Source organism: Salmo salar, chromosome 22 (genome assembly GCF_965601325.2).
Source record: "Salmo salar chromosome 22, fSalSal1, whole genome shotgun sequence".
Taxonomy (NCBI): domain Eukaryota; kingdom Metazoa; phylum Chordata; class Actinopteri; order Salmoniformes; family Salmonidae; genus Salmo; species Salmo salar.
Window position 1 is genome coordinate 31,925,232 of NC_138312.1, and position 23,239 is coordinate 31,948,470.

Sequence of the window (23,239 nt, forward strand, 5' to 3'; positions counted from 1 at the left end):
GAACTCTGTGAGGCAGTTATCAAGCACAAGACAGAGGCGGTAGAGTCAAAATTGCTAATGATAAATTGTACACTGTGACAGAAGCAGTACAAAGATAGTGATGTTGACAGTAGATAAGATGAACAGGTGTCGAGATCACAGGAGGTTGCTGAGGGGAGGACGGCTCATAATAATGTCCGGAACGGAGTAAATGGAATGGCATCAAACACATGAAAACCATGTGTTTGATGTATTTGAAACCAGTCCAGCAATTCTGCTCCAGCCATTACCACAAGCCGTTCTCCCCAATTAAGGTGCCACCAACCTCCTGTGGTAGAGATACATGAGAGACAGACAGTGATGAATAAGTGATGAAAGAGAAGAGACAGACGTACCACTAGTCCTCTCTCCCCGTCCAAACCAGCTCGACCCTCCTCCCCCTGCAAACATCAGACACACAAATCTGTAAATCCCCCAACACACACAACACTGTCCAATATAGATACAATTCAAACTCAAATGGTGATGTGGTTTTACCCTGGGTCCTGGGTCTCCTCTCTCGCCTCTCAATCCAGGTACTCCTGCTCCAATCGCTCCCTAAAGAGGAAGATTAATGAGCAATCTCATCCTATTTGATAAGATATTATACAGTATGGACGACATGTGTTTATCTCTTTGTTAACTCACCTTGTCCCCTTTGCCTCCAGCAGTTCCCGGTGTACCCTGGTAAGGAAAAACAGGTATACTGATCATGAACACTAACAGATAACACAAACGCAAACACACAACGTCTCTCTCTCTCCTTGGTCCTCTGTAGCTCAGTTGGAAGAGTATGGCTCTTGCAACACCAGGATAGTGGGTTCGCTTCCCTGGGCCACCTATACATAAAAAGTGTATGCATGCATGACTGTAAGTCACTTTGGATAACAGCATCTGCTAAATCAAATGTCAAACATGGGGGGGGGGCTTACATTTGCCCTGTTTCAAACATGTATTGTACAAGTGTGTAACCGGTACTGGTGTGAAAATGAAATGTGTTTTTGACCCTGGAGCAATTAGGGTTAAGTGCCTTGCTCAGGGGCAGATCGACAGATTTCACCTAGCCGGCTCAGAGATTCAAACTAGCAACCTTGCGGTTACTGGCCCAATGCTCTAACCGCTAGGCTACCTATAAGAAATTATCCGACCGTATACCACGGGTATGACAAAACATTCATTTTTACTGCTCTAATTACGATGGTAACCAGTTTATAATAGCAATAAGGAACCTCAGGGGTTTGTGGTATATGGCCAATATACCACGGCTAAGGGCTGTATCCAGGAGCTTAAGAACAGCCCTTAGCCGTGATATATTGGCCATATACCACAAACCCCTGAGGTTCCTTATTGCTATTATAAACTGGTTACCATCGTAATTAGAGCAGTAAAAATGAATGTTTTGTTGCTTAAATATTTCGGGCCTTATTGCTTAAATATATTATATTATACATTTATTTCTCTCTCTCGCTCACACACACTCAATTAAGTCATCATGATGCAATGTAAAGGCTACTTACAGCTAGGCCGGTGGGTCCAGGGGGCCCAGGACCTCCAGGGGTCCCTGCCTGACCAGGAAAGCCTTGGAGACCCTGGAGATGAGACGACATACAACATAATCATACAACACAGAGCAGGGTTAACAAGACCACACCAGTCACCCAACTACCTTGGCGATATAGGCCCTCTCACCCTGGGTCCTAGAGGTCCTGGGGGTCCTGGGGTTCCGTTCTCTCCTCTCAGGCCGGCCAGACCAGGGGTCCCTGCTATGCCACGGGCTCCTGGAGGACCTGCTGGGCCCGGGAGTCCTGTGTCCCCCTAAAACACAAACACACAGGGGTTCACATTCACTGTGGAAGAGCAGAAACTGATAAGTTTCCTGGACTAACCGGTGCCCCCACACATTGACTCTGTACCGGTACCCCCTGTATATAGCCTCACTACTGTTATTTTACTGCTGCTCTTTAATTATTTGTTACTTTTATTTCTTTTTTTACTTATCTATTTTTTACTTAACACTTATTTTTTTCTCTTAAAACTGCATTGTTGGTAAAGGGCTTGTAAGTAAGCGTTTCACTGTAAGGTCTGTAAGGTCCCTGTTGTATTCGGCTCATGTGATAAATAACATTTGATTTGATGTTAACCTGTTAGGGCTATAACGTGACACTTCCTACGGCTCCCATAGGCTCTCAGAGCCCGGGAAAAAGCTGAACGATATCGAGGCAGCCTCTGGCTGAAACACACTATCGCATTTGGGAAGTGGCCGATCAGAGTACTATGGGCTTAGGCGCGTGCCCGAGTCGACCCCATGCTTTATTTTCTTTCGTCTGTTTATCGCAGATTCCCGGTTGGAATATTATTGCTTTTTTATGAGCAAAATGGCATAAAAATTGATTTTAAACAGCGGTTGACATGCTTCGAAGTACGGTAATGGAATATTTAGAATTTTTTTGTCACGAATTGCGCCATGCTCGTCACCCTTATTTACCCTTTCGGATAGTGTCTTGAACGCACGAACAAAACGCCGCTATTTGGATATAACAATGGATTATTTGGGACCAAACCAACATTTGTTATTGAAGTAGAAGTCCTGGGAGTGCATTCTGACGAAGACAGCAAATGTAATAAAATGTTTCTTATAGTAAATCTGACTTTGGTGAGTGCTAAACTTGCTGGGTGTCTAAATAGCTAGCCCTGTGATGCCGGGGTATCTACTGAGAATATTGCAAAATGTGCTTTCACCGAAAAGCTATTTTAAAATCGGACATATCGAGTGAATAGAGGAGTTCTGTATCTATAATTCTTAAAATAATTGTTATGCTTTTTGTGAACGTTTATCGTGAGTAATTTAGTAAATTCACCGGCAGTGTTCGGTGGGAATGCTAGTCACATGCTAGTCACATGCTAATGTAAAAAGCTGGGTTTTGATATAAATATGAACGTGATTGAACAAAACATGCATGTATTGTATAACATAATGTCCTAGGGTTGTCATCTGATGAAGATCATCAAAGGTGAGTGCTACATTTAGCTGTGGTTTGGGTTTATGTGACATTATATGCTAGCTTGAAAAATGGGTGTCTGATTATTTCTGGCTGGGTATTCTGCTGACATAATGTAATGTTTTGCTTTTGTTGTAAAGCCTTTTTGAAATCGGACAGTGTGGTTAGATTAACGAGAGTCTTGTCTTTAAAATGGTGTAAAATAGTCATATGTTTGAAAAATTGAAGTTTTTGCATTTTTGAGGTATTTGAATAACGCGCCACGGGATTACACTGGCTGTTGAGTAGGTGGGACTAGCCCATAGAGGTTAATATGAACATAGCTACATATGTGATTTGTGTTTATGAGAACATTCAGAAGTATTGTCAAGACCACGATAGTAACCTTTAACCCTTGAGGTCCCAGCTGACCAGGAGGTCCTGCCAGTCCGATGCCTCTCTCTCCCTGCAACACAAATCCTGTTAGTACTGTCACATGGTTAGCAGCCAGGGAAACACAGACACGAGGAATCAGCTGGTGATGTGCATTACCTTGTCTCCTTTAGGCCCTGCATGTCCTCTGCTCCCCTAAAACAGACAAAGTGGATGGAGAAGTAAGTAAAACTGACATCTGTTAGACATTAAATATCTGATATTACAAAATGTCAAAAAGGTAACTGACATCTTCTCCAGGCTCGCCATTTTCACCAGCAGGGCCCTATTTCAACAAGGCACAGAAACAGACACACACACAATAATTTCCCTTATCACTGTCATAATGTAGTGTCTGTGAATGTCGACTAATGTTGTATTAAGTGACATTACTCACCCTGTCCCCTTTGATGCCTGCAGGACCCTTGTCCCCCCTCTCACCCTAAAGGACAAACATTTTAGAAAAATTCAACTTTAGAAACACGTGGTAACCCAGAAATCCCTAAACATTCTTGTTCATGTTTGGTAATCTGTATAGTAAATGCCTGAACAATAGCTGATGTAAATAATTGGTTCAACCAAGCAGACTCACCCGTAGCCCTGGCAGCCCTCTCTCTCCCATTGTCCCAGGTAAGGTCACACCAGGAGGTCCCTGAACCAATCACAACCAACACACTCCCATTACATTAAACTCTGTTCCGTCCTATTCCATTGTACCTAGTTCCTCACGAATCACAGCCTACTTAGAGGGAGACAGGAAAGATGAGAGAGACAGTGGGCAAGATTTGAACCCACGCCAACATGGCATATGTGATTGTGCTCAGCGGCCCTAACAGCTAGACCACCCCATACCATTCTGCTCTAGTCAAAGCCTTCTACAATACGTCTGTTCGTTGGCCTATGATTCAGTATGATTCAGTATGGTGATTCACTGGTTCTGAGTTATATCTATTGTGCCTTCATACACTGGTTCAACAGGGCGAGGTTGTAGTCAACACTAACCGGATGTTACCACAACCGGAAGAGTAACCATGACAACCACTCACCTGTGCTCCTTTCACACCAGGGGGTCCTGCTACAGCCTGTAAAGGGGATGGATGGAGGGAGAAGTTGACGTGAAACTCAAACATCTGGATTAGGTTGTTTGCAAATTCACTGAAGATGGACAGCAATAGTAAAACATTTAGAACTCCCACCCACTGTGTTCTCAAATCATCATTTTTTATTATGCTACTGTTTTGGCCTTTTGACCTTCATTAGAGCATTAGACCATGAACGGGAGTGTCATTTGGTTAGTACAGTACATCTCGTCCTTTCAAAAGCTCATATTTCTCCTGAACCATATTACATCCTGCTAAAGCTTCCGGTGAATGATGTGAATGCGTGTGTGTGGGCTTGTATTACTATCCTCATGGGTACCGGAAACCCCCAAAAGTCCCTGCAAGGATTGTAAAACAAAGAAAATTCCCCTTGTGAGGACATTTCCCAGGTCCCCATAAGGATAAAGGCTATTTTAGGCTTAGGGGTAATGTTTGGGTTACGATTAGGGTTACAATTGGGTTTATGGGTCAGGTTTAGGAGTTGGGGTTAGATTTAGGGTTAGGATTAGGGTTAGGTAAACAGGATTTTGAATGGAAATAAATGTTAGGTCTCAACAAGGACACTAAACATATGCTGTGTGTGCGTGCGTGCATGCATGCATGTGTAGCACATGGGGATGTGTGAAACTTACTCCCTCAGCCTGAAATGTCGCCACTTGCGCCGCAGAATTGCTAGCTTTTCGCATGGCACTGACTGATAAGACACTTGAGGGGGGAGGTCACTTGTCACCTCTTCTTTGATTTGGAGAGACGTTGTATAAAGAGGATATGAGTCATGGCCATTTACAGTAAAGAAAAGAGGGATAAATGTGCAGCTGGAGCTTCTGAATGAAGCCCTTATCAGAGTCCTAAATATGTACAGTCCACACAGCAGTGTTGTAGAATATTGGACCATTGGCTTTCATACTTTTAGATTTCTCAGCACAGCTCAAGCAATTTCTCCAACCATAACCACATTCAAATGAATAGAGCTCCCCAGTGGCGCAGCGGTCTAAGGTAGAGGTCAACCGATGAATCGCCAAGGCCGATTAATTAGGGCCAATTTCAAGTTTTCATAACAATCGGTAATCGGCCTTTTTGGACGCTGATTATGGCGATTACATTGCAATCCACGAGGAAACTGCGTGGCAGGCTGAACACCTGTTATGCGAGTGCAGTGTCACCTTGTGGCTGCAAGGAGCCAAGGTCATAGACTTAATTATAATATAATAAACACAGAAATACGAGCTAGCATTAAACTTATCTTATAAAAAACAATCTTCACATAATCACTAGTTAACTACACATGGTTGATGATATTACTAGGTTAATTAGCTTGTCCTGCGTTGCATATAATCAATGCGGTGCCTGTTAATTTATCATCAAATCACAGCCTAATTCAACTTCGCCAAACGGGTGATGATTTAACAAAAGCGCATTCGCTGCACAAATGTACCTAACCATAAACATCAATGCCTTTCTTAAAATCAATTCCGTATTTCACTGAAAGAATAAACGTTTTGTTTTCAAAATTATAGTTTACGGATTTGACCATATTAATGACCCAAGGCTCGTATTTCTGTGTTTATTATATTATAATTAAGTCTATGATTTGATATTTGATAGAGCAGTCTGACTGAGCGGTGGTAGGCAGCAGCAGGCTCGTAAGCATTCATTCAAACAGCACTTTACTGCGTTTGCCAGCAGCTCTTAGCAATGCTTGATTCACAGCGCTGTTTATGTCTTCAAGCCTATCAACTCCCGAGATTAGGCTGGCAATACTAAAGTGCCTATAAGAACATCCAATAGTCAAAGGTATATGCTATAGAGAGAAATAGTCGACGCATCATAATTCATATAATAACTACAACCTAAAACTTCTTAACTGGGAATATTGAAGAACTGGGAATATTGAACCACCAGCTTTCATATGTTCTCATGTTCTGAGCAAGGAAGTTAAACGTTAGCTTTTTTTACATGGCACATATTGCACTTTTACTTTCTTCCCCAACACTGTGTTCTTGCATTATTTAAACCAAATTGAACATGTTTCTTTTTTAGGTCCTCCAATAATCGGTATCGGCGTTTAAAAATCATAATAGGTCAACCTCTAGTCTAAGGCACTGCATCTCAGTGCTAGAGGCGTCACTACAGACCCTGGTTCGATTCCAGGCTGTATCACAACCGGCCGTGATTGGGAGTACCATAGGGTGGCGCACAATTGGCCCAGCGTCGTCCGGGTTAGGGTTTGGCCGGGGTAGGCCGTCATTGTAAATAAGAATTTGTTCTGAACTGACTTGCCTAATTAAATAAAGGATAAAAAATAAAATTAAAATAGGAACTGGAGCTGTGTTGGTTGGGAATTTTGTGGAGGTGCGAGGTCGGGCTGTGCGTCCCCGTGGACGGTGGTCTCACAATGGACTATTGCGGCTCTGCGGCTGTGGACTCTGAATTAGCCTGAAGGAGAACTCAATCCAAACTCACATCACCTACCTGATCCTCTCACTCACCTTTCCTGGGGGGCCACTGTCCCCCTGCTCCCCTTTCAACCCTGTGGAGCCCATTGGTCCAGCGATACCCTGAAGGAGGGAAGAGGGGAGGACGTTTGATAAAGAACAAAAGCAGCAGCCTGAAAATCATTATCAAAGACAAATCCACACTGAAGCTGATGCCATCATAAGACATACTATAAACATGAAGAGAGTCAGATGCCATACAGTACATACCTGTTTGCCTGGCAACCCTGGTGTTCCCTCTTTTCCAGGTATTCCGTCTCTTCCTGGGACCCCTGGCTTGCCCCCCTCGCCCTATGGAGAGACCATAACTGTCACCACCATAACTGATGTGTGTGAATTGCTTGGTGTGTGTTAACTATGGTGGTGATGGAGGTGTGTGTGTGTTGGCTCTACAGTATGTGAGCTGTAAGTCCCATGGAGCTGCTGTACTCACCGTCTGCCCTGGCAGACCTGGAGGTCCTGACGGACCCTGGGAAGAAAGAGTATCATTACAATACATCATATAATATTAAACACACATTACTGTGTCAATGGCCTGTTGAATTACAGTAGGCCTAAATGGAAAGTGTGAGCATACAAGGAATCCCCAGTCCAATGGGAATATACTAGAGCAGCAGTTTAGCCTGCAAAAATCTCCAGTATGAGAGTTGGTTTATAGATGACTGATGTTTTGACGTACCACAGCTCCAGGAGGCCCTGCAGGTCCCGGCAGTCCCATGCTGCCTTGGGGACCAGACAGTCCCTGTGGAACAGGAGATTCAATTCAAAGATATTATTATAAAGCTCTGTGTCTTTGACTGTGAATGGGTGAGTAGTTGCCTAAACACTGAGGCAATAAACAACAGGAATATATAGAACTCATATAAAACGTAGTAGAAGACAAAATATATAATATAACACATAAAACAAGTGTCACCTGAATGCCAACCCCAGGCACTCCTTGATTACCCTGTCAGAGATAAAAACACACTCAGAAGAAAAAGGTACACACTTAAAATGATCATATCATTCCAGTGGCGTAATACTAAGCTACTATAGCCTAAGCCACATCTACACTAATCAATGCATCAGAGCTGGCACAGATAATAAATAGGTAGGTATTCATTATGGAAGACAGGATACAATATACTTTATTGTCCATTTACATGGAAATGACATGGAAGATGATCTCACCTTGACCCCTGGTGGACCTGGAGGCCCGTTGGTACCGATCGGACCCTACAATTACAAACCGATAGTATTAGTATACTTACAGCGCTGTGTGTGTGTGTCAGAGAGGAGAGTATCATACTTACAGTTGATCCTCTAATTCCAGGTTCTCCAGGGTTCCCCTGCAAACAAGAGACAAGAGCATGCTGGATTCACATGACCAAGACATAGCACACACACAGAGTGACACAAGCATGATACAAGTTACGACACACAAACACACAGCAAATTGAACATGTACAGAGACAAAGACACATACACACATAAACAAGTGCATACACACAGTACATACATGAACACCCCCGCAAAACAAATTCACACACACACAAACAAATACACAACTGCATACACACACACACAACTGCATATACACAATACACAACTCCAAACTGCATACACGCACAATACAAAGAAACACACATGGTATACAATGTGCAAACAGTGCTTTGGGAGGGCTGAGAAGCAGACAACAGAGCAGGTGAAGCCACATGCACAGAAAGCCAGCAGACCTAAGCCTCTCAAATGCAAAATACATCTGTTAAATATCTGACGAGCATGTATTCTTTTTCAGTATTCACTATATACCCTATTATGTCCATTTGATCTTTGCTATGGTATGCTAGTGTTTGTCATCTATTTTCTTATCTCAGGTAAAGATGTGTGGTGTTTAATACATAAACAGTGGCGACCCGTAGAGCCCCACCTGTTTTGAGCCACACATTTTTTGTAAAAAAGAAAGAGGGTTTGCCTGTTTTCAACAAAGAAATATATGATTTCTAATACACTTGAATAATTTATAATAGTTTCATAACAAAGAATTACATAACTGTAAATGTTTTCTTCTTTCTTACTTTTGAATCAAGAAGGGGGTTTAAATTATCATTTCTATTTATCCTTAATACGTGTCGCATATCAGTTTGCAGAATAAAAAACATGAGCTGGCGCTGACTAATGGCGAATAAACTATAAACTATCAAAATATAGAGAGTTGCACACTCCATATATAAACTCCCAGTAATTTATTGGGTATTTACTAACGTTTTGGCATCACTGTGCCTTCTTCAGGGTGCTATCAGTTTGCAAACCAGGTAAAAAATATATAAAAAAATCTTTGAGTTAATAAAGCCTCCATACAAACATGGTCTCTTTTTTGCCCTCTTGAGTAAGGCAGCTCCAAAATGCAGGTGTTTCAGCCTAGCTCAGTGTGTCACACCCTGATCTGTTTCACCTGTCTTTGTGCTTGTCTCCACCCCCCTCCAGGTGTCACCAATCTTCCCTATTATCCCCGGTGCATTTATACATGTGTTTGTCTGTTGCCAGTTCGTCTTGTCAGGTCTTACCAGCGTGCATTCCAGTCTTCCTGTTTCTCAAGTTCTGTTTCCTAGTTTTCCTGGTTTTGACTATTCTGCATGCCCTGACCCCGAGCCTGCCTGCCGTCCTGTACCTGCCTGACTCTGACCTGATTACAAACCTCTGCCTGCCCTGACCCCGAGCCTGCACCTGCCTGACTCTGACCTGATTACGAACCTCTGCCTGCCCTGACCCCGAGCCTGCCTGCCGTCCGGTACCTGCCTGACTCTGACCTGATTACGAACCTCTGCCTGCCCTGACCCCGAGCCTGCACCTGCCTGACTCTGACCTGATTACGAACCTCTGCCTGCCCTGACCCCGAGCCTGCCTGCCGTCCGGTACCTGCCTGACTCTGACCTGATTACGAACCTCTGCCTGCCCTGACCCCGAGCCTGCCTGCCGTCCTGTACCTGCCTGACTCTGACCTGATTACGAACCTCTGCCTGCCCTGCCCCCGAGCCTGCCTGCCGTCCTGTATCTGCCTGACTCTGACCTGATTACAAACCTCTGCCTGCCCTGACCCCGAGCCTGCCTGCCGTCCTGTACCTGCCTGACTCTGACCTGATTACGAACCTCTGCCTGCCCTGACCCCGAGCCTGCACCTGCCTGACTCTGACCTGATTACGAACCTCTGCCTGCCCTGACCCCGAGCCTGCCTGCCGTCCTGTACCTGCCTGACTCTGACCTGATTACAAACCTCTGCCTGCCCTGACCCCGAGCCTGCCTGCCGTCCTGTACCTGCCTGACTCTGACCTGATTACGAACCTCTGCCTGCCCTGCCCCCGAGCCTGCCTGCCGTCCTGTATCTGCCTGACTCTGACCTGATTACGAACCTCTGCCTGCCCTAACCCCGAGCCTGCCTGCTGTCCTGTACCTGCCTGACTCTGACCTGTTTACGAACCTCTGCCTGCCCTGACCCCGAGCCTGCCTGCCGTCCTGTACCTGCCTGACTCTGACCTGATCATGAACCCCTGGCTGTCCTCGACCTGCCCTTTGCCTGCCCCATGTTTACAATAAATCGTCTGAGAACTGTACTATCCGCCTCCTGTGTCTGCATCTGGGTCATATCCTGAGTCGTGATAGTGTTTTCTGTAGGGGTTGGTAATGTTCTCTAGTTGCGCTGTAATTGCATCAGTGTTCTGTCACTCATGGGGACACTCCGTCACTGCCAAATCTAAGGGTCGAGCTCGAAAATTCAGGCCCTTGAGTGCTGCCATAGTTAAATTATAAATGCCCATCCAATAAGGCTCAAGGTCATTGGCCACAGATAAATTGACATCAAATGACTTTATATCTACAGTTGCTTTGATTAGAATTGATCATGTCAACATCATGGTTTCAAAATCTTAGCTAGCAGTCATCATCATGAATCAAGTTGACAATCTACTGGGATAATCCTTGTCATATGAAGATAAATAATGAAGTGAAATTATAGATAAAGTATCGGTGCTCATTGGCCATTACACAAGTTGGAAATCACAAATTCAACAATGAGTGGTTTGGAAGCATTGCAAAGCAATCACTAGCTTGCTATTCAGTGGAGTGGGTGTGTGGTCCCAGTTCTAGGTCTATGGGTCTCTTTTCCAAGCTTAAAATTATAAACATTCAACATTGGCCATGCTGTAAATCCAGCATGATTTCTGCAGCGCTCAAAACATCTGTTAACTCGGAACTGGAATATCTGACTTTAGTGAGTTCAAGACAACTGGGAACTCGGGGAAAAAACTAGGTCCAACTGGGAAAATATGTTTTGAACGGTCATCCAACTCGGAATTGTAAGTCGGAACTCGGGCCTCTTTGTAGAGCTACGACCTGAAGATCATTGACGTCCTCATGATTCGACCTAGTTTTTTCCCCCAAGTTCCCAGTTGTCTTGAAAGCACCATAAATCCAGAGAATGACAGACTTTGATGACAAAATTTGACCACGAAGGACCGGTGCACCACATTCCTGTTCAAGTGAGCAAAGCACAACAAGGTGAGTCCAAAAATGTGTTGTATGCTACTGCATAAACGATGAAATATGCCAGGGAGATATGTATACTGTAGCTAAGAAAGTAATACTAAGTATATGTTGTGTCGTAAGCTGTTAGTAGCCCATGTGCTTCACCTGAATAATTTGGTCTATTTTCCCCTCTTAATTTTGCCTACTGTTCTGACTTGGTGGTCCACATGTAGCCTATAACCTGTTTTAGAGAAATGTAATCATTGAATATTGTAAGAGCTTTCATTGTCTGCTTATATGCCCCCTTTATTTATCCTACGGTTCTGACTTGGTGTACAGAGAGAATACTGTAAGAACAGACCATGTTCTGAATTCTGTCGCTGTACATTTCAAAAGTGCTGAACAAATAGTTATATCGACTACGTCCGTCCTAGCTCGCTCATTAATGTCTTAATCAAAATTATGGATTGCCTCTTATCTGCTTGTCGTCCCCTTATGCCATAGTTTGTACATCTCAATTGTCACCATTCTAGTGCAATTAATGTATTGTTTAGTGCTGTGTTGTGTCGTGGCTTTGCTGGCATGCATCCCCCAAATGTTTATTTTTTGCCCCACAAAGATTTACATGCTAAAATCACCACTGTACATAAAACATTCCAGACATCTTGGATATGACAGGGGTGCTCTGGAACAAGTGGTCCAGATTAATATGTCACAAGTCTCCTATCAAGGCCCAACTCTAGTTTCAGTCCCCTGGGAGATGGGCCCTAATACTAATGAATGAGAATTAAAGTGGAGAAATGAATGCAGATGATGGTGAGGTGGAGGACTGTGTGACCATGTGTGCATGTTGATGGTGATTCTGTTGATACTAGCGTCCCTTGACATGATTTTGCAATGCCATTTCCCAGGGCTACGCCCCCCCCTCCAAACGTATCTGCTTCAGTGCGTTGTCCCTGTACACTTCCTTCCCGAAACATATACCCCACCCCCCAGCCCCTCCTACGGGTCACAAGCATGCCAGCCAGCAGCACAGAAAAAACCTACCGGTCTGCCCAGCACTCCAGGGAACCCAGGCAGGCCCTAGAGTCAGAGAGGGAGGAGAGGAAGAAGGAGGGGGAGAGGAAGAAGGGTAGGTTAGTTTGAAGTGTTGAAAAGAGAGGGAGGGACAGAAAGGGGGTAACATAGATCAAAAGGAGACATATTGAAAGGGGGAGGTAAGAAGAAAGGGGGAGGGGTAGTTAGAAGCAGAGCTGCAAAAGGTTACTGTCTAAAGGTTATATGTAGCCTCAGCCCAAAGGAAACAGATACAGTAGCTCCATCAGCTCCATCGGCAGCCTAGCACTCACAGCCTTTCATATGCAGGACCAGCCCAAAAGGAGGCTGCCTGGCTGAGTTACTGTTACTCACTGAGCGGCCTTGAGGACCAGCTGGCCCTTGTGGACCCTGCTCCGAAACATTGTGGGATGAAATAAGAAGAGTGAGTTATCTTCTCTCTCCCTCCACACCTCCAGTTCTCGTTCTCCTTCTACCCATATTTCTCCTCTTCCTGCACATGTTATGACTACTAGGGCCCTGAGTTCTTCCAGACCAGGGACACTCTGGGCCCTAGTTAGTCATGGCTGATTACACATCATTGTTGATTGTCATACTTACCAACTGTATGGTTGGACATTTTATGATCACTGTGTCTGAAACACAACATTATCGGCTTAACTACAGTACAACCAAGATATTGAAGAACTAAAAACGGTGTTTTCTTTTGATGTCTGGGATCTGTCTCCTGGAAGCTGTCTCTTTAAAAACATATGAGTCTACAGAATGCACCCCTCCTCCTCTCACCGGCTTCCCATCCTGTCCCGGTTTTCCAGGTTCTCCTGCTGTCCCCTGAAATGACCAAAAAACAACCTGGTTACTACTAGCTACCACTACAACAATGTATTGACAACCTCTGCAGAACCATAATCACACAATGAAGAGGGGTAATACAACCTGGCATGAGGGAGTGCCAAAACTTTGGTCAGGGCAGCACACACTCACCTGAAAGCCATTGCGTCCCTGCTCTCCAGATGGCCCTCGGTCGCCTTTATCTCCACGGGGACCTGCAATACCCTGTTACACACACACACACACACACACACACACACACACACACACACACACACACACACACACACACACACACACACACACACACACACACACACACACACACACAGCAGGTTAAACACAGCAACACTATGAAGCCTGCCTGATGAAGTACTGTAATATATTGAGTTAGGTGTTCTCACCCCGTCTCCTTTGGATCCCTGTGGTCCTGAAGCACCAGGCTCTCCTTTCGGTCCTGTGACCCCAGGGGGCCCCCTTGCTCCGGGGAGTCCAGCCTGACCCGCTTCTGCAGAAGCACCCTAAAACACACACACGCACACCCCCCACTAAACACACTCCAAACAGTAGCCTCTGGATAAACGATGATATGTTTACTGTAATGACGACTCATTAGAAAGTAGTAGTGTGTTCAGGTCAGGGACATACCTTTGGTCCAGGTGGGCCCATTAATCCAGCTAGCCCATTTTTCCCCTGATGAGAACAGTCAAGCGCATGTCAACATCCATATATATAGTATATTGAATGATGATTATCGTGGTGGCGAATATACTCACATCCTCTCCTTTGTCACCTTTTTCTCCTCTCTCCCCCTGAATTCAAAGTGGAATCACATGAAACAGCTCTCATTCACATGCTCTTCCTCTTCTTTTTTTATTTTCATATTCCTCCTCTCTTCTCCCTCTCCTTGAACCCCTCCTTCCTCCCATCCTTCTCTTCCTCACCTTATCTCCAGGGCGTCCAGCTTCTCCCAGTTCTCCGGCTCTCCCTGGTACTCCAGGTATTCCAGGTTTTCCTGGCTCTCCAGCCTGTCCCGGGGGCCCCACTGGGCCCTTCTCTCCGATGGCCCGCCCTATGGGTCCTGTGGCCCCTACAGGCCCCTGTTCCCCCTGCTCTCCCTTCACACCTCTCTCCCCAGACAACCCGCGAGCACCCTGACATGCAAATGAGTAAAGACATTAATTACACATACTCTCCTAGAAATGATAATTGTATTCAAATCTATGCAATCATACAGAGAATCAATTTTAGAGTAAACAGAAAGATATACATTACATCATGGGTCAAATAAACACACTAACAGAATGTCTGAGTTCACTCTACTACACCATTTGTGTGGGGGTCTTGATATTAGCTCTATTCAACACAACGGCCCCAAATAGCCCCAAATAGTCCCCGCCCACTCACGTCTATCCCTGCTGGTCCTCTCGGTCCGGCCTCTCCCTTGTCTCCTCTCTGGCCCTTCTCAGCTTGCTCCACCACAGGTTTGACCAGCACATTCCTCCTCTCCACAACCAACTTCAAGTCCTGCACCTACAGACAGGCAGTACAGGGACAGAGATGTCAAGGTTTTATTCAACAGGCATCAAACGGAAGAAAACGGGTTGAAACAGAGGGGGCCTACCTGGACTTGTCCAATGAGAACTGCTTGTTTTCGTTTCCAGTTGTAACCGTTTTTTAAAACACTTTGCTAAGGCTAATGAATACGACCCAGGCCTGGTCAAGATGAGGGAAACTCATCTACACAACACAGCTATGACTTAATGTCACATCACATTACAAAGATTTAGTATTCACTTACCTCAATCCCAAGATTAGAGAGGGCCTTCTGCACATCCTGATAGGAGAAGCACAAACAGTGTCAAGGAGGAGAGGCTATAGCACACAGCCATACTTGTTGGGCTTATACCTATTAATGAACATGATTTGGCTAACACTTGTATAACGGAAGCTAATCTGCATGCCAAAACAGCTGTAAATCGTAGCATCCTTAGCATAATGTAAAAGCTCCGGAGCACGCGTGGTGTGTCTGTGGCTCTTCTTGTACAGTATGTCAGTCAGACAGGCCTCTGGGTTGTGCAGGTCAGGTTGTCTTACCACTGCTGTTCCAGGCCTGCCCGGTTTCCCGTCCTCTCCGGGGTCACCCTGTCAATAACATCTCAGTATTATCGCCCACATCCCACCCAAACCTTTATCGAAGATTCACAAACCCATACACACAGATAGATAATCAGAAAAGAGCATGTATGCTCATTCATATGCAAGATGTAATCATACACACGCGCAAACAAAAACTTACACTTTCACCTTTACCACCCACTGCTCCTTTCTCCCCCTGAAATACAAGAGTGAAAGGGTCAGTGTAAGGTCAGAGATCAGACTAAAGGACAGATGGATGGTTGGAGAGACCTGGACCATGTATATGAATAAAGATTTAGACGATGACACAAACTTACTCTGGCTCCTACAGCCCCTGGGATTCCAGGCACACCCTGAGAGACACAGAGATATGGGAATCACTATCAGTGGTTCAGGGTGCAAGAGTAACATACTAGAGACAAGTACTGCTACACCGGGCTATGCTATGATGCACAGCTCATATTCAACATAGTAACTCACTGGGGTTCCTGTAGACCCCTGAGGGCCAGGGATAGATGGTGCTGGAGCTCCCTTTACATAGACCACCTGAGAGGGAGAAGAGAGGGGAGAGAGATTACTGTATAACCAGAGCACCATAGACAAGTGACACACACATATATTTGAAGAAGCAGAACCATATGGCTGTACTGTACCTGTCCTGGAGGTCCGATGGTGCCAGGGACCCCTGGGGGCCCAGATAGACCAGTTGGCCCTATAGGCCCTGCAAGGCCTCGGTCTCCCTTCAGCCCGTCACGGCCCTGGAACAAATGCACAAGCACACAAATTCACACACACACACCAACTTCAGGCCAGCACGGACAGGACTCCATTCCTAAGGGGCCTGAACTAGAAAGGAGGAAATCAAAGCAGGTGAGCCCTATCCCCCTATCCACCTCATCATCTTCTCTGATTTCCTAGAGATGATTAATATCAATTTGCGCATGAAACTACAGCCTTGGCATTCCGTGCCCCTGTGGATCCCCTCTCAGAAGTGGCTGATGCTCAAAGGCAGGGCTTGATCATTAGACAATGTTGCATTTATAAGGCTGACGCTTAGAGTGCTACTGATTCCACCGAGAAGGCAGGTTGTGATGGTAATATCAATGTCAGAGTAAAGTACGCTAAATAGACACAAACTCTGACTGGAATTGAAGGCGAGAAAATAATAGAAGAGGGATAATGAGAGACACTAAGGAGCCGAGGAGAGCAGGATTGATGAAGACGGAGGGAAATAAGGAGAGAGAGGAAGAGAGAGACAGCAGGGGAGGAAATTAAGGACATTTTTCAGACAGAGAGTGAGAGAGGAGAGATAAAGATACAAGGTAACAAGTTACTAACATCTCTTCCAGCAGCCCCAGCCTCTCCTTTGTCACCCTGTAAGGTAGGGAAACATCATTCATATCACACTCACATTAACTACAAATGAACATTAACAGCAATATCGGCACAGCAATGGGCGTTTACAGAATAGTCCTGAGTGCCGTGACCAACACTGACCTTCCTGCCATCTTCCCCCGGTTCGCCATCCTCGCCCTGCAAAACACAACAACACAATAACAAACTTACCATACTAACAACGCTGAAATGCGCATTTATCAAAGATCAGCATGCTGTTGTATCAAGCAGAGCCTCTCAGTCAGATAGATAATGTATTGCCGGTGCTTTGTCTGGTCATCCCATTACCTCTTCGCTTAACACTAGAAAACAGACAGGCTACATCCCAAATGGCTCCCTATTCCCTACATAGTGCACTACTTTTGACCAGAGCCCTATGGGCCCTACTCAAAAGTAGTGCACTATATAGGGAATAGGGTGCCATTTGGGACACACACCTAATCATTATGCAGCACAGCCACTCAGGTGGAATAAAAGCCTCACATTCCCATCTGATCAGTGCACTTTCACCAGAGGATGTGATAAACACGTCTAATGGTAATTACACACAGATAGACAGAGACACATAGGACTCACTAGTGATAAAGCTCATAATGAATAGCACTGAATAGCATCGAATTCAGTTTGTAATTAAACAAACAGAGGTATGATTGCCTGTAGTGTGTGTGTAGTATAAAAATGCCCTGCTATGTTAGAGGTCTGACTGATCCCTTACCATTTTCCCAGCAGCCCCTGGTTTTCCATCTTCTCCTGCTTTGCCCTAAAACACACCAATTAGGGTGATGAGACATCAATGAGACAAGTATTTAGCGTGTGTGTGTGTGTGTGTGTGTGTGTGTGTGTGTGTGTGTGTGTGTGTGTGTGTGTGTGTGTGTGTGTGTGTGTGTGTGTGTTTGCAAACTCACAGGTGTGCCTGGATTTCCTGCAGGCCCAATAGGGCCTGGGAGGCCCTGTGCACCTATCAGTCCTGGCAGCCCCTGGTGACAGACAGACAGACAGACAGACAGACAGACAGACAGACAGACAGACAGAGTGGAGGGGTGAGGGCTGAAACCACACAGCATCCTCTAGTGTTCAAACACACAAAGTGCACAGAGATAGAGAGATGTCAAATCTAAATCATAGCTAATCAAATGTTATTTATCACATGCTTGCTTAGTAAACAACAGGTGTAGACTAACAGTGGAATGCTTACTTACAGCCCTTCCCAACAATGCAGAGAGAAAGAAAAGAAAATAAATAATAGAAAACATAATAATAAAAGTAATAATAGATACAGAATGAGTAACAATAACTTGGCTATATACAAGGGGTAGCAGTACTGAGCCGATGTGCAGGGGTACAAGGTAATTGAGGCTCCAGTGATGTACTGGGCTGTCCACACCACCTTCTGTAGCGCCTTGCGGTCGAATGCCAAGCAGTTGCCATACCAAACGGTGATGCAGCCAGTCAATGTCACGTCCTGACCAAAGTAAGATGTTATTTTCTATGGTAGAATAGGTCAGGGCGTGACAGGGGGTGTTTTGTGTTTTTTTTCTCTGTTTTCTATATATATGTTTAGTTCTAGTTTTCTATTTCTATGTTGTTGTTTTTTGGGTTGATCTCCAATTGGAGGCAGCTGGTCCTCGTTGTCTCTAATTGGAGATCATATTTAAGTAAGGGGTTTTCTTCCTGGGTTTTGTGGGTTATTATATTTTGAGTAGTGTTTGTTTTTCTCTGCGTCATGGTTTGTTGTTTTGTCAATTCAGTTATTTATGTATTGCAAAGTTTCACGGATTAAATAAAATGTGGAACTACAACCACGCTGCACTTTGGTCTGCTCCTTTCGACAGCCGTGACAGTCAAGATGCTCTCAAGGGTGCAGCTGTAGAACTTTGAGGATCTGAGGGCCCATGCCAAATCTTTTCAGAATCCTGAGGGGGAAGAGGCATTGTCGTGCCCTCTTCATGACTGTGTTGGTATGTTTGGACTATGATAGACCGCTCCACTAAAGCATGTGATTGGGGGCATGCTTGGCCCTCTGTTTCCTGTAGTCCACAATCAGCTCCTTTGTCTTGCTGATGTTAAGAGAGAGGTTGTTGTCCTGGCACCACACTGTCAGGTCTCTGACCTCCTCCTTATAGGCTGTCTCATCGTTGTCAGTGATCAGGTCAACCACCGTTGTGTCAGCAAACTTAATGATGGTGTTGGAGTCTTGCGAGGCCACGCAGTCGTAGGTGAACAGGGAGTACAGGAGGGGACTAAGCATGCACCTATGAGGGGCCCTGTGTTGGGGGTCAGCGTGGTGGATGTTGCTGCCTACCCTCACCACCTGGGGGCGTCCAGTCAGGATGTCCAGGATCCAGTTGCAGAGGGAGGGAGGTGGTCAGTCCCAGGGTCCTTAGCTTATTGATGAGCTTGGAGGGCACTATGGTGTTGAACGCTGAGCTGTAGTCAATGAACAGCATTCTCACGTAGGGGTTCCTTTTGTCCAAGTGGGAAATGGCAGTGTGGAGAGCAATAGAGATTGTGTCATCTGTGGATCTGTTGGGGCTGTGGGTACAGGGTGTCTGGGATGATGGTGCTGATGTGAGCCAAGACAAGCCTTTCAAAGGATTTCATGGCTACAGATGTGAGTGCTACAGGGCGATAGTCATTTAGACAAGTTACCTTGGCGTTCTTGGGCACAGGGACTATGGTGGTCTGCTTGAAACATGTAGGTATTACAGACCGGATCAGGGAGAGGTTGAAATGTCAGTGTCCAGCTGGTCAGTGCATGCTCTGAGCATGCATCCTGGTAATTAATCTGTCTGGCCCTGTGGCCTGGCGAATGTTAACCTGTTTAAAGGTCTTACATCGGCTCTACGGAAAGTGTGATTACACAGTCGTCCGGAACAGCTGGTGCTCTCACGCATGGTTCAGTGTTGCCTTGTCCTTGTTCAGTCAAGTTTGCGAGAAACATGGGATACTACAGTTCTTCCGGTCCTGTTGATAGGATAGTCTCAAACCGAGCTCGTCCAGTTTGTTCTCCAGTGATTGTACATTCGTACATACTTCCAATAGAACAGAGGGAGGACAGAGGTAGTTTATTTACTCGCTGCCGTAGTTTCATCAGGATGCCTGCACGTCGGCCTCTATATCGCCATCTCTTTCTCTTCTGAGTGTCGGGGATTAGGGCCTGGCCCGGGGTGAGCAGTATGTCCTGTGTCGCCGACTCGTTGAAGTAGAAATCTTCACCCAAATCGAGGTTAGTGATCGCTGTTCTGATGTCCAGAAGCTATTTTCGGTCATAGGAAATGATGGCGGAAACATTATGTACAAAAACAGTTAAGACCAGGGCAAAAAAACACACAAAATAGCAGAATTGGTCAGGAGCCCGTAAAACAGCCGCTATACATTCCAGCGCCGTTTTCCAGACAGATAGAGAATCCTCCACTAGCCTGAAGTCCTTTCTCACTTCTTAATGGGACCTCTCCAAGGATCAGATTTGACAAATGGTAACATCCTCAACTTGCTCCACTCATTGACTTTAACAGACTAATGAAAGTACCAAAGAAACACATATAGCATCAAGAGAGCAGCCCTCTGGGACTGGGGTTGTGCACCCTGAGGGATGAATGGTACTCACATCTCTTCCTGGATCCCCTAGTTTCCCTGCGTCTCCCTGTAACATCAAAAGGAAATTATTGAGAGACATCTAGACACAGTAATGCTTATGTAATGCTCAGAGTATTTTACAGCTGAAGTAATGACAGAGACAGAGGTACTGACCCTCAGGCCGGCCGGTCCTGGTGCCCCTGGTTTGCCATCCAAACCGTTGCGTCCATCCAGTCCAGACGCACCTCTCTCACCCTACAGAGAGGAAAACGCATGATGCATACAATATGATCAGAATAAGAGCAGCACTGGGTTTGTATTGGACTTGAATACAATTTGCAAAGGATACTACTCTACTGTACTGTGTCAGACTTTCAGTGCTCCAGCATCCTTACTCAGAGTTAGTTCATTGTTTGGAAATTACGATGGTAAGGTATTTTTTAGGATGTACAGTGTGTGTGTGTATACAGCAGTATGTTGTGTCTCTCATTCAGTGCTTCTGTAGGCTGTGATGATGCTGTGAGCTGGCCCCACTGCGCTTCATCCCACTGGGAATCTGCAGACTGGGAAACAGGATCCGGTGGAATGAAGGACAGTGTAACCTGCCAATCACCAGCCAGTTTGGAGTCCCATATCCTATCAGGATTGGTCCAATTGAAAATCAGCCTGAGTGAGAATGTGAGAAGTCACTGTAGTGCGTTGTTCAAACCTTCTCTCCTGGGCCTCCTCTCTCTCCTGTGTCACCCTGGAGAAATAGAAAGAAAGTGCAATGAGTGAGATGGAGAGGGAAAGAGTGATTAGACAGAAACAGGTAGACAGACAGACACAGACTATGACTTACTCTTGCCCCTGAAGGTCCACGTTGTCCCTCAAGACCCTACACACACAAACAACAGATCAGGTGAGACAGAGAGAGGACACAGGGTAAGAATTACACACACCACAGCACACAAACAGACAGACAGACATCACGGGTCAGTATACTAGCCAGGAAGCTCAAGCTTCTCAACGATACTAGATTTGGAAGGATGGTCTTACTCACCCGCAGCCCAGTGGCCCCTGAGGGCCCTGTCTCGCCCTTCTGACCCTTGCTCCCGTGCTCTCCCGGATCGCCAGCATCCCCCTAGACACAGGAAGTGACATCAGACACTGGGCGGTTAGGTGGACTGGGAGAGAGAGCTGTGCTGTATACATACAAAAATGTGTTTTTACAGTGTTACATACCTTTTCTCCTCTTTCTCCTTTAAGCGTTTGCTGTATATCGCGCTGCAGAAGTTAGAGAAAGACAAACAGAGAGATATATGGGTAGAGTGGGTTTTAGATAACCACCTAGCTAGAGTATGTGGTTCTGATGGCTCATTCAGTTGGAGTATGGTGCTCGTAACACAATTTGTTTGGTATGATTCCCACAGAGGGTATATGGGTTGACTGCTAAATGACCACATTATTCTTTTAAAAAGAGTTAGAATCTTATCAGGACTCACCATGTTCCCTGGAGGTCCTGGGGGGCCTTGAGCTCCCTATTGTGTCAACAAACAGTGTTGTTAATCGGTGTAGATTGGAACTATTATGTCAGATGAGATAAGACAACAAACAGATTAACCTCTGACCTCAACTCCTTTCTCTCCTCTTGGTCCAATAGGTCCTGGGCTGCCCTGTGGAAGACACACAGCACACACACACACACACACACAGGATCACAAAGACACACGTCACTACAGACAGACACCAACTGACTCACTGCTACTGTATTACACACAGAAACCATCACAAATACTGACACAGACAGTATCAGATCAATCTGGCAGAAGAGTGTCATGTGAATGACTGACAGACGGGTGTCACAAACATGTCATCCTCTCTCTCGATAACTATTACACAGGAGACACAGAAAGCATGTCGGATCAAACTGTCAGAGGGGTGTCACGTTGTCACATAAACATGTCTCACGTTGCGTCCGTGCGCTCCAGAGTCTCCCAGGTCTCCCTTCTCCCCTGCTCGCCCAGGCTGGCCCGCCAGACCCTAAGGATGGGGGACAAAACCACACAGATTATGTGCTTAGTTACCATGGCAGTCCTGAAAACATCTTAGAAAATAAAAATAAAAGCTGCACACCCATGCAAAAATGGGTTTAACCAACGTTTCGACAGCTAAGCTGTCTTCGTCAGGGTTTCATCTTGTCCTCAAAACATCCACTTCAGATCACGTAAGAAAGGTTTCCTGTGGTTCATCATGACCTACATTAGTGACCAATCACCATATACAGCGAGACCATTCTGAAAAGAGGGCATAAAAGGGAATATTTTTACGTTTCATAGTTGTATGTGACACATTCGTGACTACTCACCCGTACTCCTCTCTCCCCTGCCTTCCCTGGTAGACCAGACTCCCCCTGGTGGAAGGAGAGAGAACAGACAGAAGATGAGAGAGACCAATTGGGGAGAGGAAGAGGGAGAAGGAGGAGGAGAGGAGAAGACATAGAAACAGACAAATGCGACGCATCTGCTCTTGTCTCTAGTCTCCACAAATCCCCTGTCAGATAAAAAGAGGGTCTGAGGCGTAACTAAATCATATGACGATACACATCTCTCATTCACCAATTCAGTTAATGCATGCTTTATCTAATACAGACAATGGGAGCCAGAGAGGGAGAAGTGGCATTCAAACATGAAAAACTTTGAATGGAACAGATGGAACTAGATAAGAGTGAGAGAGA

The 23,239-nt window shown here is 45.4% G+C and overlaps 1 protein-coding gene across 3 annotated transcripts in view; it reads right to left on the reverse strand.

The window, feature by feature from the left end:
- Nucleotides 1-23,239, reverse strand: part of LOC106583145 (uncharacterized) — a 130,546-nt gene that overhangs the window by 19,762 nt on the left and 87,545 nt on the right. For 2 of the 3 annotated variants that reach the window (XM_045705128.2, XM_045705131.2), the window contains exons 55-100: nucleotides 22,871-22,915; nucleotides 22,474-22,545; nucleotides 22,134-22,178; nucleotides 22,008-22,043; nucleotides 21,748-21,789; nucleotides 21,566-21,646; nucleotides 21,365-21,400; nucleotides 21,233-21,268; nucleotides 20,698-20,778; nucleotides 20,555-20,590; nucleotides 17,853-17,924; nucleotides 17,663-17,707; nucleotides 17,050-17,085; nucleotides 16,891-16,926; nucleotides 16,206-16,310; nucleotides 16,033-16,098; nucleotides 15,870-15,905; nucleotides 15,713-15,748; nucleotides 15,511-15,558; nucleotides 15,215-15,250; nucleotides 14,821-14,946; nucleotides 14,358-14,567; nucleotides 14,190-14,225; nucleotides 14,062-14,106; nucleotides 13,818-13,934; nucleotides 13,567-13,638; nucleotides 13,369-13,413; nucleotides 12,937-12,972; nucleotides 8,319-8,354; nucleotides 8,197-8,241; nucleotides 7,940-7,972; nucleotides 7,703-7,765; nucleotides 7,457-7,492; nucleotides 7,234-7,314; nucleotides 7,018-7,086; nucleotides 4,475-4,510; nucleotides 4,021-4,080; nucleotides 3,826-3,870; nucleotides 3,679-3,714; nucleotides 3,549-3,584; nucleotides 3,403-3,462; nucleotides 1,708-1,833; nucleotides 1,536-1,607; nucleotides 667-702; nucleotides 517-576; nucleotides 375-419 (exon numbers count right to left, since the gene is read on the reverse strand). In XM_045705128.2, the coding sequence (XP_045561084.2) occupies nucleotides 375-419; nucleotides 517-576; nucleotides 667-702; nucleotides 1,536-1,607; nucleotides 1,708-1,833; nucleotides 3,403-3,462; nucleotides 3,549-3,584; nucleotides 3,679-3,714; nucleotides 3,826-3,870; nucleotides 4,021-4,080; nucleotides 4,475-4,510; nucleotides 7,018-7,086; nucleotides 7,234-7,314; nucleotides 7,457-7,492; nucleotides 7,703-7,765; nucleotides 7,940-7,972; nucleotides 8,197-8,241; nucleotides 8,319-8,354; nucleotides 12,937-12,972; nucleotides 13,369-13,413; nucleotides 13,567-13,638; nucleotides 13,818-13,934; nucleotides 14,062-14,106; nucleotides 14,190-14,225; nucleotides 14,358-14,567; nucleotides 14,821-14,946; nucleotides 15,215-15,250; nucleotides 15,511-15,558; nucleotides 15,713-15,748; nucleotides 15,870-15,905; nucleotides 16,033-16,098; nucleotides 16,206-16,310; nucleotides 16,891-16,926; nucleotides 17,050-17,085; nucleotides 17,663-17,707; nucleotides 17,853-17,924; nucleotides 20,555-20,590; nucleotides 20,698-20,778; nucleotides 21,233-21,268; nucleotides 21,365-21,400; nucleotides 21,566-21,646; nucleotides 21,748-21,789; nucleotides 22,008-22,043; nucleotides 22,134-22,178; nucleotides 22,474-22,545; nucleotides 22,871-22,915 (2,688 nt within the window). Of the gene's footprint in view, nucleotides 1-374; nucleotides 420-516; nucleotides 577-666; nucleotides 703-1,535; nucleotides 1,608-1,707; nucleotides 1,834-3,402; nucleotides 3,463-3,548; nucleotides 3,585-3,678; nucleotides 3,715-3,825; nucleotides 3,871-4,020; nucleotides 4,081-4,474; nucleotides 4,511-7,017; nucleotides 7,087-7,233; nucleotides 7,315-7,456; nucleotides 7,493-7,702; nucleotides 7,766-7,939; nucleotides 7,973-8,196; nucleotides 8,242-8,318; nucleotides 8,355-12,573; nucleotides 12,610-12,936; nucleotides 12,973-13,368; nucleotides 13,414-13,566; nucleotides 13,639-13,817; nucleotides 13,935-14,061; nucleotides 14,107-14,189; nucleotides 14,226-14,357; nucleotides 14,568-14,820; nucleotides 14,947-15,214; nucleotides 15,251-15,510; nucleotides 15,559-15,712; nucleotides 15,749-15,869; nucleotides 15,906-16,032; nucleotides 16,099-16,205; nucleotides 16,311-16,890; nucleotides 16,927-17,049; nucleotides 17,086-17,662; nucleotides 17,708-17,852; nucleotides 17,925-20,554; nucleotides 20,591-20,697; nucleotides 20,779-21,232; nucleotides 21,269-21,364; nucleotides 21,401-21,565; nucleotides 21,647-21,747; nucleotides 21,790-22,007; nucleotides 22,044-22,133; nucleotides 22,179-22,473; nucleotides 22,546-22,870; nucleotides 22,916-23,239 lie in introns of all 3 variants that reach the window. The other variant, XM_082967484.1, reaches the window with a different exon arrangement.